The sequence below is a fragment of the Triticum dicoccoides genome, chromosome 4B (genome assembly GCF_002162155.2).
Source record: "Triticum dicoccoides isolate Atlit2015 ecotype Zavitan chromosome 4B, WEW_v2.0, whole genome shotgun sequence".
In the NCBI taxonomy this organism is placed as follows: Eukaryota; Viridiplantae; Streptophyta; class Magnoliopsida; order Poales; family Poaceae; genus Triticum; species Triticum dicoccoides.
The window spans coordinates 461,132,503-461,152,381 of NC_041387.1; the positions used below are offsets into that span (position 1 = coordinate 461,132,503).

The 19,879-nt window shown below is 48.6% G+C and overlaps 1 protein-coding gene across 4 annotated transcripts in view; it reads right to left on the reverse strand.

Moving 5' to 3' along the window:
* Nucleotides 1–18,135, reverse strand: part of LOC119290877 (protein ENHANCED DOWNY MILDEW 2-like) — a 21,792-nt gene extending 3,657 nt beyond the window's left edge. Inside the window, exons 1-3 of one of the 4 annotated variants that reach the window (XM_037569543.1) lie at nucleotides 17,625–18,135; nucleotides 17,299–17,333; nucleotides 17,123–17,204 (exon numbers count right to left, since the gene is read on the reverse strand). In XM_037569543.1, the coding sequence (XP_037425440.1) occupies nucleotides 17,123–17,147 (25 nt within the window). In that variant the 5' untranslated portion in view covers nucleotides 17,148–17,204; nucleotides 17,299–17,333; nucleotides 17,625–18,135. The other 3 variants (XM_037569542.1, XM_037569545.1, XM_037569544.1) reach the window with 3 other exon arrangements.
* Between the last annotated feature and the right edge of the window lie 1,744 nt (nucleotides 18,136–19,879).

Here is a 19,879-nt window from a genome sequence, read left to right on the forward strand (position 1 = left end):
GCTGGCATGGCTGCTGGGATCGAGCCCAGCTGGTGGGGAGACGGCTGGCGGCACAACCGGCTGTGCAGGATTTGAATGCTGCTCGCGGTGGTGATCTAGGGGAGGAAGACGACAGCTGTGGGGTGGAAAAGAAAGGGGGTGGAGAAAGGAGTCTTGTTGCTGCTGAGCAGCTGGGGAGTTCTTGTTTTGTGTTCATCAGAAATGCGTGTCGTTGGGGCTGACGCCGAGGCTTTAAGGAAGGCAGCACAAGATAAGCTGGAGAAGGAGGGTCAGGGTGAATCCACACTGGTTACGAAAGGCGATATAAGAAGTTTGCTGCAGAATCTTATGGCAATGGGGATAATGGGTTCAAAAGCACCACTGGGAACACGCAAGTTTGAAGCTAGAGCTCATGCCAAATGAACTGGCGTTAGAAGAGAGCAAGAACTATCTGAGTTGGTCAAGGAGGGCAAAGTTAACCTTGAGTACAAAGAGCGTAGAGCATTTTGTGCAGGAAATATTCATAGAACCTGCGGATAAAACAAGTGCTGATTGGCGAGTGTGGAACACCACCAACCCTGTGGTTGCAGCAATGGTTGATGAACTCTGTCTCTCCATCAATTGCTAGGATGATAGAAGCAATTGCAAATGCAGCAGCGATTTGGAAGAAACTGAGTAATATGTACTCTGGGGCTGGCAATGTGATGATGATGATGGTCCAGAGTAAGGTGGATGAACTCAAGCAAGGGGAGAAAAGGGTCCAAGAGTACGCCAGCAAGCTGCAGCAACTATGGTCTGATTTGGACCACTATGATCCATTGCAACTGACATGTTCCAGTGATATTGAGACCGGTGAGGCTTGGCAGCACCGTAGAAGGGTTACACACAGTTCGGACTTTTGGTTGCGTTGGCTAGTGCATGAACCTTAACATGGTATCAGGGCCTAAGGTCTTGAGTTCAAGTTATGTCTTTCGCAATTTATCCAAAAAGTGCTGCTGCCCCCCTCTGTGCCCACGTTAGGCCTCTTGAGCCTATGTTCCTACAGCGGAAACCTCACACATCATGCTCACGGGTGAACAGGCAGCACAATGGGAGAAATGGCAGAAGAGCCATACATATAAAAGCACACAGGGATCTGGCACAAGACCTCAGTGTCACACCTACGCCACCTATGCAAGCAGAGATGACAGTGCGGGATAAACTTTCAGAGATCAGTTCTGAGCAGCTGACCAAATGGCTATCTGACAATGATGTGTGGGCAATGGAGATTGTTGAGTCCTTTCTGGCAGTGATCAGTTGTCAACTAAATTACACCTGTCCCATTATCTGAAAGCGCTGTTGCAGGATTTCTCTGATGTGTTTGAGGAGCCCCAGGAGCTACCACCCCAGCAATCGCTGGATGATGCCATTACACTTGAGCCTGCGGCTAGACCTATCAACTCAACCTTATCGCTATTCGCCTTTACAGAAGGATGAGATAGAGCGTCAAGTGACTGCAATGATCAAGTCTGGAGTTGTAACTGCTACTATGAGCCCATTTGCGTCTCCTGTCCTCCTCATCAAAAAGAAAGACCATACTTGGCGTTTCTGCATAGACTACAGGCGTCTCAACTCTGTAACTGTGGTGGACGAATTACTCGATGAGCTCGCAGGCACCAGGTTTTTCTTTGAAACCTAGATCTTTGTGCAGGCTATCATCAGATTTGAATACGCCCTGAAGATGAACCAAAGACAGCTTTCAAAACGCACCACAGGCATTTTCAATTCCGTGTGATGCCCTTCGGTCTTGCGAATGTACCAGCAACCTTGGGCATCATGAACTCAGTCTTTTCTTGCGAATGTACCAACAACGTTCTAGGGCGTCATGAACTCAGTCTTTGCTGCTTTCCCTCGCAAATTTGTGATAGTGTTCTTGCCTTCTTGGCGACATCCTGGTGTACAGCCCATCATGGGAAACTCATCTGGAACACCTTGTGCCCAAGCAGCTCCGTGCAAACAAATTCTTTGCAGAACTGTCCAAGTGCTCCATCGGGGCATCATTCAGTATCTTGTCCATATTATTTCAGACAATGGTGTGGTACGGATCCGGAGGAAACAGCCATAATGAAGAAATGGCCCATATCCACCAATGCTACAGAATTGCGAAGGTTTCTCAGATTAACAGCGTACTGTTGGAAGATTAACGTTGCTGGCTCAACAGGAGGACCGAGTCCCACGTAGATCATGCACCGGACGTGCCCCTTTTCCTGTTGCACGTTGTGCATGTCCCCTTGTATAGCTGGGTCGTTACCAGTGGGCATCAATGAGAATCACGAGTGTATTCATTCTCCTTGGTATCAGAGCCCTCCTTCCTGTCCCTGTCTCTCATGGACACCGGCGACGGCTCAGGCGGCCTTTCGAGCGGCGACCTGACGGGCACCACCCCTCCCGCTCCTGCTTCTGTCCTTCCCTCCTCCGGACTCTCCACCCCCGTCCTCACCGCTCCGCCCGCCACCGCTCCCAGCACCATGAGTCTGATGACTCTGCCGCCGCCTCCCACCCTCCCTGACACAGCTTCGTCTTCTGCCACCCCCACCCCTTCCATCCACAACCTCAACAACATCCACAATCTCATCCCCTTCAAGTTGGATGTCCAAACCGGCAGCTATTCGAAGTGGCGTGAACTCTGGCGCTCCGTCCTCGTCATATACTCTATCAAGAGCCATGTCGACCACTACTCCGACCTGCTGCACCAAACTCCGGCGTGGCGCCACACCGATCTGCCGCTTCTCCTTCTGCTCTACTCCACCATCGCCGACGGCCTGTACGAGGTCATCCGCGGTGCCGGGAACACCGCGCATCGCGTCTGGAGCCAACTCCACGAGTTCTTCCTCGCCAACCAACCTGCCCAGGCCGTGCATCTCAGCACGAAATTCCGCGCCCTCACCCAAGGGGATCTCCGCATCGCCGAGTATTGTGGGCGCCTCAAAGCGCTCGCGGACGCCCTGGCCGACGTCGACGAGCCCGTCACAGATCGCACTCTGACGTTGCAGCTCCTCCGCGGCCTCTCTCGTCGGTACCAGGTGATTGCCACTGTCATCCCGATGCAGACTCCCTTCCCAACCTTCAATCAGGGCAGCTCCCGTCTTCTTCTGGAGGAAATCACCCAAGACGCCCGCGATCGCTCCGACGGATCCACCGCTCTCGCCATCGGCGGAGGCGGCGGCCATGGCGGAGGAGGCGGCCATGGCGGGGGCCCTGGCGGCTCTTCTGGCCCGCCCCCCTCCTCCGGTGACCGCGGCAAGGCTCCCATGGAGCGCGGCAACAGCAGCAACGGTGACCGCGGCCGCGGGCACAACGGTGGGCGCGGGCGTGGGCGTGGGCGTGGGCGCGGGCGTGGCTACAACGGCGGACGCGGCCCGCCTGCTCCTCCTCCCGGCGGCTCCACTCCGTGGATGGGCTACTTTGCGCCATGGGGGACGCCCTTCCCGCCGCCGCGCGCCCCCTGGGTTCCACCCAACGCAGCCGGGGTCCTTGGGCCTCGACCCGGTGCTGCCCAGCACGCCTACCCTGCGATGTACGCGGGGGCCGGCGCGCCGCCCCAGCCCTCCTGGGATCAGGCGGCGTTCTACTCCGCCATGAATCAGCTGTCCCTCCAGCAGCCCGGTAACGGCGACTGGATCTTCGACTCCGGTGCTTCCTCGCACGTCACTGGTAATGCAAGTAACCTCGCCACCTCTCGTCCTGTATCAAAACAGCATGCTCCTATCATCGTTGGCGACGGCACTCGTCTACCCGTAGTTGCTACTGGCACCGCCTCCATCCCCACCTCCTCTCGCCCCTTACTGCTCCATAATGTTCTCGTCGCACCTGACATCGTCCAAAATTTGCTTTCTGTATGTCAATTATCCACTGATAACCATGTATCTGTCGAGTTTGACCCCCTCGGTTTTTCTATGAAGGATCTAGCCACCCGGACCCCCCTCATGAGGCGCAATAGTTCTGGCCCCCTCTATAGAAGAGGCGCACCAAGCTCTTCGGCGTTCTATGCTAGCTCCGGCGACTTGTGGCACCGCCGTTTAGGGCACCCCAGCTGCCTCTCTTTCCCGTTTATCAAAACTTTTCCTTCCTGATTGTAATAAAATGCCTGCCGCTTCTGGTTCGCGTGAGGCGTGCCAATTAGGGAAGCAGCCACGACTGCCTTTTTCTTCCTCCCTCTGTCAGTAGTTTTCCGTTTCAACTTGTACACTGCGATCTTTGGACGTCTCCCGTCCCTAGTTGCTCTGGCTACAAATATTACTTAATAATATTGGATGATTTTTCCCACTTTGTATGGACTTTCCCACTCCGTGCTAAATCCGAGGCTACCGATGTTCTCAAGCGTTTCTTTCGGTTCGTGCTCACACAATTCCATGTTTACATCCAAAGTGTCCAGTGCGATAACGGCGGCGAGTTTCTTAAACATCTCTCTCCGCTCCTCTCTCGGCGACCATGGCACTGCCCTCCGCCTCTCCTGCCCGCACACATCACCACAAAACGGAAAAGCCGAGCGTGCCATCCGCTCCACGAATGACATCCTTCACACACTTCTTGTCCAAGCCAGCATGCCACCCAAATTTTGGGTGGAAGCTCTTCACACTGCACACCTCTTATACGTCGACAACATTATCCTCACCGCCAGCTCCACCTCCATGCTCCGCCACGTCATCTCACAACTCCACCGCGAGTTTTCCATGACTGACCTCGGTGAGATCCACCACTTCCTAGGGATAAATGTCACACGCAGGTCCCACGGCTTGTTCCTCTCACAACACCAGTACGCCCTCGAGATCCTTGAGCGCGCCCGCATGAGCAATTGCAAGCCCATCGCCACCCCCATCGACACTCGCGCCAAACTCTCCGCCACGGATGGTGCTCCTGTCTCCGACCCTTCCCTCTACCGCAGCCTGGCCGGCGCCCTACAGTACCTCACTCTCACCCGGCCAGATATCACTTACGCAGTCCAACAGGTCTGCCTCTTCATGCATGATCCTCGGGAGCCGCACTTCACCGTCCTCAAGCGCATCTTGCGCTACATCCGTGGCACATCGCAACTCGGTCTTCACCTCCGGCGCTCCTCCGACCACCGACTCATTGCGTACTCTGACGCCGACTGGGCAGGCTGTCCTGACACACGCAAGTCCACATCGGGGTATTGCATCTTCATCGGCAACAACCTCGTCTCTTGGTCCTCCAAGCGGCAACAGACCGTCTCCCGATCAAGCGCGGAGGCGGAATACAGGGCTGTGGCAAACGCCGTAGCGGAGTCGTGTTGGCTGCGCCAACTTCTGCACGAGCTTCGGCGTCCTCCGGACCGGGCGACGATCGTCTACTGCGACAACGTGAGCGCCATGTACCTCTCCACCAACCCCGTCCAGCATCAGCGCACGAAGCACATCGAGATCGATCTTCACTTCGTCCGTGAGCGGGTTGCTTTCGGCGATGTTCGGGTGCTCCACGTCTCGTCCGCGTCGCAGTTTGCTGATATCTTCACGAAGGGGCTTCCATCGACCATCTTCCTCGACTTCAGGTCCAGCCACAACATGCTCGACGACCCCGTTGTGGCTGCGGGGGGCTGTTGGAAGACTAACGTTGCTGGCTCAACAGGAGGACCGAGTCCCACGTAGATCATGCACCAGACGTGCCCCTTTTCCTGTTGCACGTTGTGCATGTCCCCTTGTATAGCTGGGTCGTTACCAGCCTCTGTACCTGTATATTAACCCCTTCGTGGGCATCAATGAGAATCATGAGTGTATTCATTCTCCTTCTGGTACTATCACAAGTTTGGCTTCTGGCTTGTCTGCGGGTGCAGGCGGCGAGGGGTTCGTGTGGCGTGAGGCTGCTTGGTGGTCCGACCGGGCTCGGACTCTGGCGGGATGTGTGGCAGCGCCAAGCGAAAGCTCCGCCTCAGGCTATTGGCCGGGGCCGGCGGCGGTGACGCCCTCGGGTGTCGTGCTCTTCTTAAAGACGTCGTCGAGGTGCGCTGTCCGCCCTGCTCGTCTCCGGTCGGAGGGACCAGTGGTGGTTGCATGGTGGTGGTGCTGAAGTTTGGCTGTTGTTCGTCTCCGCGAGGTGCGGTTGGCGACGGCAGTTCATTGCGCCTCTTCAGTATCTTGCATCGACTTCGGCGTGGTTCAGGCCGTCTTGCTGTAGGGATGTGCTCAAACTCCGGGTGAGAACCTTGCATCGACTATGTCGATGTCGGCGGCAGCGACGTCTATGGACGTCGTTCCCCTCGCAGGAGGTGCCGCTGTGGAGCTCCAGCACCTACGGTTCTTTGCTTTGTGGTCTCCGGGTGAAAACCTAGGATCGGGCTTGCCAGATCGGATGATGGTGTTGTGTCTTTGACAACACTACCTCCTTGGAGGCATCATCTTGGAGGCCCAAACGACGGCTCCTGCTGCTGCGCGTGGTTGAGGGTGGTGTGTTTGGTGGTGGTGGTGCGGCCAGCTTGGGGCCGACGGTGGTGGTTCTTCTTCATGTGTTTCTCTTCGGCTGTCCTTCGCGTGGTCTCCGTCCTGTTGCTGTGCATGCTCAAGACCCTCCCATGGTTGCCGTTGTGCTGTTGCGAGCTTTGGGCTCTTGGTGTTCTCTTGGTTCACCTTTGTTGAATGATGACGCAATGATGCCTCCCCGACCTGCTAATCGTTTCGACCGCCCGTGGCGGATCTCCCAGTCAAGGTTCGTGTTAGTTTGGCACTCGTTGATTATGGTTGATCCTCTGTTGTGCCGTCGGGCTCGGTACGCACGCCGATGCGGTGCGTTAGGTTGTTTGCAGAGTTTTGGTATTGTGATCCCTCGACTTCACCCTACATCTACTTGTCTCTCGTGGTGTTGTTCTTTCTGCCTGCTAGCTAGGTCATGCCTTCTCCTAGGTGGCAATTTCTTCTCATCTTCTGTAACCTTGTTAACTGTACGGTTTTCGGCCCGGTTTCCCTCATAAACGGGGTCAAGTTGTTTAGGTTTTCGATCCGGTTTCCCTTATAAACTGGATCAGCCAAAGCTTAAGGGGTGACTCTTGGCTTTGGCAGCTTTTTGAGCAATATATTCAGGTGGGGATCCTCTCCCCCCCGGTGACCGTTCAAAAGAAACAAAAAAAAACAAGTTTGTTCAGAATTATGGCATCATCACGAAACCCCTGACACATCTGCTGACACTGACCCGTACCCCAGTCTTGGCCTTGCCAAATTTCAAGCTGCCATTCGCCATTGAAACAGACGCTTGCGCAACAGGGGTGGGCGCCGTGCTGATGCAGAATGGGCACCCCATCGCTTATAAATTATCCATCTACGAGAAGAAACTTCTTGCAGTAATTATGACTGCGATAAGTGGAGGCAATGTTTACAAAGAGGGCCATTCCGTTTGTCATCTATACAGATCATAAGAGCTTGTGTAGTCTGACTGAACAGCAGATAGGTTCAGATCTTCAGCGCAAAGCCATGGCAAAACATGTGGGGCTGCAGTTCAGTTTCAAATACAAATGAGGGGTGGACAATAGTGCCGCGGATTCGTTGTCAAGGGACATTTATTTATCCTGGATAGCCTCTCAACTTGTCGCCCAGATTGGCTACAGGAAGTGTTATTGCCATATGACAATGACCAGGACAGTACTGAATTGCTGCACCAAACTACACTCCGGTTTTCACTGATCTGTCAGCTCACCTGCAGGTTCCTTCCTCGGGCTCTACTCCGTTTGCCATCCTTCAACGCCGGTTGGTTAGAAAGGAAATTCTGGTACAATGGTCACATTTGCCAGCAGATTGCTCTACCTGGGAGGATTACTACACCCTCAAGCAACGGTTTCCAGAGGCACCAATTTGGGATGATGATCTTGCTCAAGCGGGGGCTAGTGTCATGCCTACACCACCTATGCATGCAGAGATGACAGTGACGAAGGCGGACCAAGAGATACCAGTCCAGGATGTCGAAGACGACTGGGATACAGAATCGAAGGGGACAGGAGTGACCCGCAAGAAGGTGCCCAGTGGTGGACTGGGTGTATGGACCAGAGGTCCCGCTGTGAGTGTGCGCGTGAGTTATTTGGGCTGAGTCGCTGTCCCTGTATGGCTATGACTGAAACTCTCACCTGCTCTCTGTTTTCTCGCTTGTTCTCTGTTCTTCTCATCCCTTGCTGCAATTTATCCTGCCAATCTGTGATTTCCCCTTCCTCTCTTAGTGGGATATCACACTCAGGCTGATCACTTCAGTAATTATGCCAACTATGTCCAAATGGGCAAACTTCCCCCAAATCATAATACACAATTACTAGAAAAAAAATGCCATGTATGGCAGCACCGCAACGGGAATGTACAGAACTAACATGGAAGTAATTAAACAAAAATGCATACCTGCCATCAGAGATATCGGGCTAAAGGGGCGGACGGAGGGGAGAGAAGATGGCGAGGTAGGAGGAGACACGCAGTTGGATGGAGACGGGAGAGAGAGAGGTACGGGAAGGGATTGCGGCGGAAGGGGTAACCCTAGGACCAGGGCTTGGTCCTTGTATATCGGAGGCTGTCAGGTGTCACACCTATTCATTCAGTTATCCGGTGGTTAGGAGGCAACGCCAGGAAAGGATCTAACGGCTCGCAGTGCTCGCCTTATTTTCACCGAATCACTAGTGTTTAAGTTACTGTATCGCTTCACTAGTTGTCATGGCTATATAAGAGCCAGATGAGCCCCTGCGTGGGTATGCTATTACCATTTTGATCAAAACACTTTATACTTTACAGCTATACTGCTACAGTACACTTTAATGGAGAATTCCTCTAGGCTTGGCTGATTCGATCCCCAATTCCTCTCAAACCCTAGTTCTTACCCTGATCTACTTTCCCAATCCCATCCAGGGCGTGACAAATTGGTATCATGAGCCACACGTTTCCTCGGCAGCGAGATCGCGCGGTGACGCGCTGAATTTTTTTCCCCTTCTCCTACCCTGGTTTCCGGCGGCGGCGGTGATTGTGGGCGTTGGGGGGCCTTGGAGGCGGTGCTTGGTGGCGTCGGAGGCGGTCGAAATTCGACGGCAGCTCGTGAGGCGGAACTGGTTGCCGGGACACACTGTCTAGGTGGTGAAATCCCAGGTTCGCGTATGGGTGGTGCTGTAGGGTGGCGTTCGTGTTGGCGGCGGCAGGATCTGTCCATGTGGTTCAGGTTGCTGACGTGTGCGGTCGTAAAATTCCTCTCCACTCTGACCAGTCATGGGGCGTTCGAAGCAAAGCGTGGACGAGACGGATCTGGCAGAACTGCTGCATCTCAAGGAGGATGTTGCGGCCAATCGGGAAGAGACCACAGGGTTACGAGAGGAGGTGGATTTGCTGCGGAATGACATCCAGGCTACCAACTTCAAGCAGTAAGCGATGACAAAGGTGATTTCCGGGGTGCAAGCAGCAGTAGCAGCACTTGGGGGACAGCTCACAATGATCACAGAAGTGCTCAAAACTCTCAGCACAGCAGCCCCATCCACATCAGTGGTTCCTCCTTCAACGGCACACGCCCAAGAGTCACATCAGGAAAAATCCCCATTAGTTGAGGAAATTCAGAAGTGGGGGGAGGGGGGGCGAACAGCAGCGTCCTCTCGCTGAAGAACTTAAGAGGAGATTATTGATGGAGCAAGAGAAAACTATTCTGTTTGCACTGTTAACAGGCAACGAACTGCCTCCTATCCAGACTGACAGACGATCAGCTCCACCGGGGCTTGGACCACTACAATTTCAAGATAGACCCTCTGTTCAGGGCTCACCAATATCGCCCACAAGGACTACTAGGACGCCTGCTTTCAATCAAATACAGCAGCAAGGGAACCGTCTCCGGTGGGAAGACTATCCCAAAGCATTTGAAAGCGATATGCGAGCTCAGTTCCTCAAATCCAAATTTATCTATTGCTGAATATACAGATCAGTTTGAAGATCTAATGGCTCAGGTGCAGTAGGATAATCCAAATTTAACAGAACTGTGGTTTGTAAAGTGTTATGTGAATGGAATGAGAGCAACAATTAAGTTTCTGTTAAGACCACTGAGACCTGAAACTTTAACTGATGCATATTGGTTGGCTGTTGATATTGAACAGGCTACTCCAGCCAGGAAACCTTATCCTCTGACATCTGGTACACAAAGACATACAACTCCGTATTATAAACAGCCAGGTGCAATTGCGGATAAAGGAGCCGAAGCAACACAACCAATGGTCATACAGAGAGCTAGAGAACCTGGTAAGTGTTGGCGATATGGGGACAGTTGGTTTCATGGGCATAAATGCAAACAGGCCCCTGTTATTAATTTGTTAACGGGAGAAGACCCCACTGAATTACCAACTACAGAAGAACCAGAAGAAATGACTGAAATAGATCAGCCAGAGCAACCAAATGCTGAGGAGAACTGTATGCAAATTTCTTTGCAGGCCATGAACACTGCCAGAGTAAGCACATTATCTGTGCTGGTCCAGATTGGGGGCAAGCAAGCAGTTGCGCTAGTGGATTCTGGGAGCAATTCAACATTTCTGAACTTGACATTTACACTGACCACAAACTGCACTATATTGAAAGATAAATCTAGAGCTGTGACAATAGCAGGTGGGGGTATGTTGCGGTCTGGTGCTTATGTCCCTACTACTAAATTCCAAATGGGCAAAGAACAGTTTGCACATCCTTTCAGGATTTTGGATTTACCAGGGTATGACATGGTCATTGGTCTGGCAAAGTAGCCCTATGGCCTTTGATTATGGCAACAAGCAAATCCTTGTGAAGAAGAATGGGCAACAAATTACTATTCCTGCTTGTAACTCCTTTGCTGCTGCAACCGAGATCCCTGGTGCTGAGTTAGCTTCTATGGTCACTGCTGGAACTTCTGGTTATGCACTATTCCTGATCGGGGATATTTCTTTTTCCAAACCTCAGGCACATGTCACCCTCCTGAAGTGGAACAATTAATTGCACAGCATCCCAAAGTTTTTGCAGAACCTGAGGGACTTCCTCCAGTTAGAAGTTGTGACCACAAGATCACTCTTCAGCCAAATGCTGCTCCACCAAACATTAGGCAATACAGAATCCCTCATAAGCACAGAGATGAAGTGGATAAACAGGTCCATCAGCTGTTGAAATCCAAGGTTATCAGGCCTAGTCAGGGCCCTTATGCTTCTCCAGTTATTATCGTTCCTAAATAGGATGCTACTTGGAGACTTTGCACTGCTTTTAGGGATTTGAATTCCATAACTATCAAGGACAAATTTCCTATACCTTTCATTGAGGACCTCCTGGATGAACTAAATGGAGCAAAGTTTTTCATAAAAGTGGATTTAAGATCAGGCTATCATCAAATTAGGATGAATGAGGAAGATGCACCCAAAACTGCTTTCAGAAAACACTTTGGCCATTTTGAATATCTGGTTATGCCCTTTGGATTGTCCAATGCACCTAGCACATTTCAGGCACTGATGAATGCAATTTTTGGCAAGTACTTGAGGAAATTTATATTGGTTTTCGTTGATGATATCTTGGTGTTTAGCATAAGTCTGGAAGAACACTTAGAACACTTGGGAATAGTATTTAAACTGCTTGAGGAGCATCAGTTGTCAGTTAAAATGTCCAAGTGCTTGTTTGCTGTTCCTCAGGTAGATTATTTGGGTCATATCATAAATGAGCAGCGGGGTTTCCACAGACCCTGAGAAAGTAAGTGCAGTTACTGAGTGGCCTACTCCAACTTCTCTAACACAGTTAAGACGTTTCTTGGGATTGTGTGGCTACTATATAAGATCTGTTCAAAATTTTGGGTTAATTGCAAGGCCACTTCATGATATGCTCAAACAGGGAAATTTCAAATGGACAAATGTGCAAGACATAGCTTTTCAACAGCTTAAGCAAGCAATGGCCACAGCTCGTTGGTGTAATATCTGCCTACCTTGTGTTTTGGAGATTGTTGACAGAAACAGGTATGGACTAATTTGTTTGCTAGTGTACACAGAGAGAAAAGTCCATACACAATCAAAGAGAATGTTGTCTCCGGTGCTGAGTTCGAGGAACTTCACCGAAGCATATCTGTGTTGCAGAGAAGAACAAGCTACATCTGATGAAGTGATAGAGTTGAGAAGATTAATGTGAAGAAATCGACCCCTCGAAAGTTTTCTGCTAAAGCGAAGCTTTTGTTTCGAATACTGTCGTCCAAAGGAATTGACTGCAGCGATTGAAGTCGAAGACGAAATGAAGACGTAGCATTCATTTAGTTTTTCTTCTTTCAGTCTTTTGAGTCATAGGACCTCCGTACTATTAAGAGGGGTATAGGTTCTCATTGCTTAGATCAGCTGTTATGCTTAGGTAAAACCTATGAAAGCTGTGAGAGAAATCTCTTTGTGCTCCGAGTAAATACTTGCCAGCAAGAGACTGTGATCTTCGCTGCGAGAGATTTGCCTCGGACCGAGGAGTTAGCATTTCTTGCTCCGCAAGAAATGTTACCGTTGTGCTCAAATCCGACCGTTGGAATCGTGTCATTCGGCCATTGGCTGAGGCCGATGTCCAAATTGGTCATTTCCCTTCTGGGAAGGCTGAGGCTATAAATAGCCACCCCTCCAAGGTTTTCCGTTGGCTGCTCCGCTTGAGATTTCTGAGAAGATTGATTTGAGCAACCCCTCTCCGGGTGATTTGAGTTTAAGATCCACCGAGAGAAAACCAAGAGCCCAAACTTAGACAGTGGTTTAGCATCACAGCAGTTCTGAGTGAGAGTTCTTGTACCTGTTACTCTTGAGAGCCGCGCACTCTCTAGCAGTGGCGAATCTTGGAGGAAAATCAAGGGCAGGCTCATAGTCAATGGCGTGAAGAAAAAGCCACCAAGTCTCAATTCTTTTGTTCAAAGAAGGCTAGAATTTGCCATAATACTACTAGGAACATGTACTATTAACTATTAATTTCGTTTTTTCATTGGTGGAGGGCAGGCTCAAGCCTATTAAAGGCTGCCCAGTTCATTCGCCACTGCTCTCTAGACGGATAGGTTTGGCTTCGAGTGTTGAAGAGTTGTTGTCTTCACGGAGCTTGATGTTCAGCAACCAAGAGTGATTGTGGTTCGCGAAGGTCGACCAAAGGTTTGGAGATCACCGACAAGGATCTACCACGAGTGAAATCAACCTGAGTCTGATCAGCTCTGTGTTGAAGGAGAATAGGGTGAAGAGAGTTTATCCTCCGTGTTAAGTCACAGCCCCTCCAACCAGACATAGCCCTTTGGCAGAAGGGTGAACTGGTCTACCAAATCTCTTGTCGCCATCAAGCACCACTAGTTCTATCTATTCTATTGCATCTCTTTCAGTAGTTTCCATTCATGCTCTATGCCATTAGATTCTCTGATCTTTGTTTGTTCAGTGTCTTTCATCCTGTGTAGTCTTGTCAAATACTTTCTTTATCTTCGTCTTTACTCCTACGCTGTTAGTCTGTATCCTTGTTATCTTGTGTAACCTTTCAATTGTGTTTTCTTCAGTCTCAATTATGTTTTGTTTCATTCTGTTACACCTGATTGCTTGTTGCATAACCCTCATCGTAGTTAAACCCATTGTCTATCAAGCTCGCTCTGTCGTAAATGCCTTTCTCGATGAATATGCCTCTGACGAAGAAATCTGATTCAGTGCATTTCCCCCTATACTCTATTCTGCTGCCGTGTGTGGATTGAGTTTCAAAGCTTTCGTAAGAAAATTTGAATCTCCCATTTACCCCCCCCCCCCTCTGGTCGATATGCTCTCGGTCCTAACATTTAGCCCTCCCTGATTTCACTTCTCCTGGAGTGCGGAGCGGCTAGCCCGGCATGGCCTGCAGCACCACACCCACTGTCCCATCTGCAATCAGGCCCTAGAAACCATGCGGCACCTACTCCTGGAGTGCCCCTTCGCTCGACACACTTGGCATGAGAACCTCGCTTGGCTGAGGATGACAGTCGCTGCCCCAAACCAGGAGGACGCGCTCATGGACTGGTGGCTGAGCGCAAAACAGAACACGCCGAAGCTTGGGTTCCATTACCCTACTCACGCCCTGGATGATCTGGAAGCATCGAAATGATTGCATCTTCGAAGGTGCCCAGCCCTCCGTCCAGACCCTTGTTGACAAGACCAAGACCGAGGCCACACTCTGAGCTAGAGCAGGTGCACGGGGACTTCAAGTGATACTGCCAGCAACCTGGGATGTTCATTGATTTTAACCTTTCTTTTCTGTGTTCCTGCCTCTTAGGAGGTTGTAAGTTGTAACCAAACTCTATCCTTTCAATGAAATGAAACACAAAGTCTTTGCATTTTCTTGAAGAAAAAAAAAAGATTTCACTTCTCCTTTTGTACTAGAAACAGATGCCTTTCAGCAGGGTGTAGGAGCTGTGCTTATGCCGATTGAGCATAAGCTTCTGTTGAATGTTACCAGAAACCCTTTGATCTGCCATAAACTTCAAACTCTGGTGGTCAGTCTTGATAATCAACTTGTGTCCAATTAAACAGTGTCTCCATTTTTTTAAAGCTTCAATGATTGCCAGGGCCTCTTTCTCATATGTTGATAAGAGACAATTCTTTGGGCATGGTACAGAACCATAATATGCCAATGGTCTGCCCTGTTAGAATTGGGTTAAGTTGATAAATGTCACTCGAATTCTGGCGATTCCGAGATACGCAACTGCAATTTCCAAACTTTGAAAAATGCCATTTCCAGTGGCATTTTTCAAAGTCTGCTGTGGTGTTTTTCAAAGTTTGAAAAATTTGCAGTGGCATTTTTCAAAGTTTGGAAATTGCAGTGGCGTTTCTCGGAATCACCAGAATTCCAGTGGCATTTATCCAATTAACCCGTTAGAATTTGATTTCCAGATAGAGTACGAGAAGGGAAAAGAAAACACAGTAGCTGATGCTTTGTCCAGAAAACATTCTCTGATGGCAATTTCCTTGGTTACTCCTAAGTGGACAGAGGAAACGGAAAAATCCTATGAGGAAGACACTGTTTGTAAGAAACTAATGGAAGAATTATTAGTGCTGCCTACTCATGAAGCAAATAATAATTCCTTCCAAGGTGGGATTATCAGACATAGAGGGAAGATTTATGTGGGCAGTGAGCAAGCTCTCAAGATGAGGTTGCTAACAGCATTACATTCATCTACTTTGGGAGGTCATAATGGCATGAAAGCTACTTATAGCAGGGTGAAAAACATATTTTATTGGCCAGGCATGAAAAAAGAAATTGAGCAATTTGTGACATTGTGTCCTGTCTGTCAGAAAAACAAGGGAGAGCACTGCCATTCTCCAGGGCTTTTGGATCCTCTCCATGTTCCTGACGTGGCCTGGACACATCTGAGCATGGATTTTGTGGAGAGGCTTCCCAAATCTAATGGCAAAGAAATCATATTTGTGGTGGTGGGCAGATTGACTAAATTTGCTCACTTCATCCCTATGGCCCATCCTTACACTCTGCAGTCTGTAGCTGCAGCTTTTATAGATAATGTGATCAAGTTACATGGGCCTCCCATTGCCATAGTCTTTGAGAGGGATAAGATATTTACAAGCAAACTATGGAAAGAAATCTTTGAGGCAATGAAGGTGGACTTGAGATATAGTTCTGCCTATCACCCTTGCAAACAGAGAGAGTCAATCAGTGCATTGAGAACTATCTAAGGTGCATGGTTTCTGCAGAACCAAAGAAATGGGTACACTACTTACCAATGGCAGAGTACTGGTACAATACTTCTTTTCATTCCTCTCTCCAGAAAACCCCTTTTCAAGCTTTGTATGGATATGATCCTCCAAACATCAATGAAATTTCTTTGCCTGGAGCTTTGGAAAATGCTAGTTGTGGCACTCCTGCAGACAGACATGCTCTGATGGGCCAATTAAAACAGAACCTACACTCAGCACAGGCCAGAATGGTTAAGTACGCTGACAAAAAGAGAACTGAGAGGGTTTTAGCTCCAGGAGATATGGTCTACTTGAAGTTACAGCCATACAGGTTAAATGCTTTTGGGATCCGACATCATATCAAATTGCAGAGCAAATACTGCGGTCCTTTTCGTGTGCTGAATAGAGTGGGGAATGTAGCCTACAGATTGTTGTTACCAGGCACCACACAAATAAATCTGGTCTTCCACATCACCCAGCTTAAGAAGCATATTGGGCCAACGGCTGTTCCTTGTGCAGATTTGCCACTGATCAGAACTGAACCAGTGTTGGTTTTACAGGTTCGTCAAGTACCCAGAAACAATCTGCCGATCATGCAATGGTTGGTACCATGGGAGAATCTTCCTCCTGATGATGCGTCGTGGGAAGATGCGGACTTCATCAAGCATACGTTCCCAGGATTCTTCAAGAAGACGGTGGAGAGCTGGCGCAAGCACGGACCACCTTGAGGACAAGGTGGTTTTCAACAGGGGAGCATTGTCAGGTGTCACACCTATTCATTCAGTTGTCCGGTGGCTAGGAGGCAATGCCAGGAAAGGATCCAACGGCTCGCGGTGCTCGCCTTATTTTCACCGAGTCACTGTAGTGTTTAAGTTACTGTATCGCTTCACTAGTTGTCATGGCTATATAAGAGCCAAATGAGCCCCTTCGTGGGTATGCTATTATCATTTTGATCAAAACACTATATACTTTACAGCTATACTGCTACAGTAAACTAATGGAGAATTCCTCTCGGCTTGGCTGATTCGATCTCCAATTCCTCTCAAACCCTAGTTCTTACCCTGATCTACTTTCCAAATCCCATCCAGGGCGTGACAGAGGCCCGGGTGTCAGGTACTAGCTAAAGGAGGAGGTGTAGTGATAAGGAAGATCGGATGACTAGGATGAGAAGGAAACCCACAGGATGAAGATCTACAGCTGTCAACATTTATTCATTTCCACTCTTATTATTACTTTACAAGCATTTACAAATAATACCGAGCTTACGAACTCTCAAGATTAGTGGACCTATTCTTGGACAACACCTGACTTCTCTACATCTGAAGCGTATTCAGTTTTTATGGGCCAAGAGACCATGTTACCCTATGCAGCATCGATACGGATACGTGTAGTATCATTATCAGGCCAATACTGAAACGTAAATTCGGCATGTTTAAAATGCACCAATGCGGGGGTACCTTTTACTATTTCTTTAGTCACTAACAAATATGTGTGGTTGCTAGGACAGCAGATTACCTTGCTCCCCTCTTTCCCTGATCATACCGAAGCAGCTCCAAACCTCCAAGTCGCCAACTTCTAATGCTGAATTGCGGATGCCCTATTCAAACTCCAAACTCCAAAAGGATAGAATGTCAATAAGCGTACAATGTGAACCGTTAAATTAATAATGAAGCAACACATCAGTACATCACCTTTGCAGGTTTGAAGCATTGATCTGGACCCCAAGCTCCATTTTCCATGTAGCAACAGCCAACAACAAACAAGTGTCAAACAATGGTCAAACTTGCAAACAAGTGCCAAGGCAGGGCAGCAACAAGACAACGATCAAACATTATGAAGTTCAATATTAGAGAATGCATAGCACAGGTGGCAGTTCAGTATTTAGATAGCAGATAGCTTAAGTTTCCGAGGCATTACTAGCATTTGAGTGATTGGAAATCATGTTGCCAAAAGAAGCTTAAGGTTTTCCTCTTGCTGCTTTTACATTACAGGCTAAACACAAGAGAGATTGTTTTACCTGACTATTAGTATGCTCTATGTGGAGCAAGCACAACTGAAACCAGAGATCACCTTTCCTTCCACTGCCAATTTACCAATGAATGCTGGAAATATGTCTGCTGCCACAACTCTTGGTTTCTGCATCACATTCAAGCCATCAAGCTTGCCTTATTTGGACACTCGCAGTGACTATATTTTCAAAGGAGTGCTACCAAGTCTTTATGGATGCAGAATGAAATTCAAAGAACTTGCCATGGTTATCCGTAGGGCAAAAGGAAAAAAAAAACTTCACGATTTCCGTGCCTAAATTGCCAGCTCCACTGAATCTTCTTTCTTTACTATCTTTATGTACTTATGTAACATGCTTCACAGAAATACATAAATATACGCAGTAGGAATTCCTACTGCTGGTCGTTAAAAAATCATAGCTATAGGGTTAATAGCATTGTCCAACAGAAAAATTGAAGATATACAATACTCCCTCTGTATCAAAATATAAGACGTTTTTTATACTTATCTTGTATCAAAAAACGTCTTATATTTTGATACAGAGGAGTAGGGAAGTTCGGTAGCTCAAATTACACATTTTCTATTGAATGAACCCCTGCCGGCTGCCTCTACCTTTATGCCGCCAACTTCCCTGGGCAAGGTGCTCAAGCGCAACTCATTCGTGAGGCAAAGCAACCTGTCTATTGCGGAACGAGAGAAGATGTGCAGGAACGATGCTGCACCCACGCCCAAAGTGGGCAAGTCACACGAGGTCGCTCTTGCCGCTCAAAGATGGTTACACATAGTAGACAATGATTCTGCTGAGGTGGGTTGTAGTTGGTGCCACATTGTCTCATTGATGCAGATGAAGGCAAGGAGAGTAACTGTCATATTCTAAGTTGGGGATTAGGTTTGTCCAGTGGACTGTTAATGCTTAGGGAATATTTGGTTCATAGGCACACCTAGCCAAACTTTGCACATGCTGACTTTGCCATGCTTTATCTACTAACTATGACAGGTATAAAAGGTGTTGATGGGTAGTCCTAAACTATGAGGAGGTATACCATACAAACGTATGATGACAGCATCGACCTATGAGTAATTAGGGTTCCTGGGGCTCCCGCACATAGCCAGTTAGCCACGATAGGTAGGTATTCCGAAGAGATTATAATAAGTGGGGTATGCTGCAAAGGAAGTGTGGCATACCACAGTTGTAGCAGTAAAAGTAAACAGTACCCTTCCGAACTGCCATACCTCTGGCAAAATTCGACAAGGTGTGGCTATGAAAACATGCCCTAAGCATCAATAGTGAGTGCTAGACCGTTGGAACCTGGAAATTTGGGTTGGCAATGCAGATTGGGCTAGCATATGAGATTGCAAGCTCTAAAGAACGTACCAAGAACACATGGGTGAAGTTCTCATTTTTTGTAGCCCACGTATACATATACATGCAGCATACCTACTAAATACCAGGTTCCACATAAAAATTGTTATCAGGTGTCTTGCACACCCATGGTTATTCTAGCCCATGTTGCTCCACCACTGAGCCCAACTAGTCCACCCAGTTCAGTTGATGAGGCCAGTTGGTGGTGGCTGGGTGACTGAAAAACCAGTGATCAATAAGACTGTCTCAATAAAAACGATTTTAAGAGCAGGACCGGTTCTTCATAGAAGTCTTTCTTTGCAGCAGTAGCTTTGCATATCTTGAACATGCAAAATGCGAAGATCTTGAACGATATTTCTTGTACAGTTAGATAATTGAAGCATCTTTTCAGGAGAGATTACAACTGAAGGAGGAGTCTAGACCCCTCTTCTTAGTTGGACCAATCCTACCACCTAATTCTCACTCTGACCAGATCTCTTTTCGATCTGAAAACTGTAGGGAGGCCGGCGAGTCCCAGACAGTAAACTTGACCGGTTCTTGTGCACATAGTGAATTGTTGACTAGTTGGTAGTCCTATGTGGCAAGATTCAACTACCCTATCAACCTGTTAATAGTCAAAATCAGACCATTATAAGGGCCTGATTTAAGAAATAAGATAGTTTGAGGATCTAACTCAACTAAACTAAGAGGCTGTTCGGCATCGCTCCGCTCCGCAGCTCCCGGAGTGGAGTTGGCGGAGCTGTAGGTCAAAATGGTGGAGTTGCCATTTACCCGCTCCGCAGATTCCCAGAGCGGACCATTACCGAACAGGGCCTGAGTATAAATAGTTATCAAACTCGACTAAGTATAAATAGTTACGCTAGATTGCACGAAAATATATTTGTATACAAGCCTATACAGGG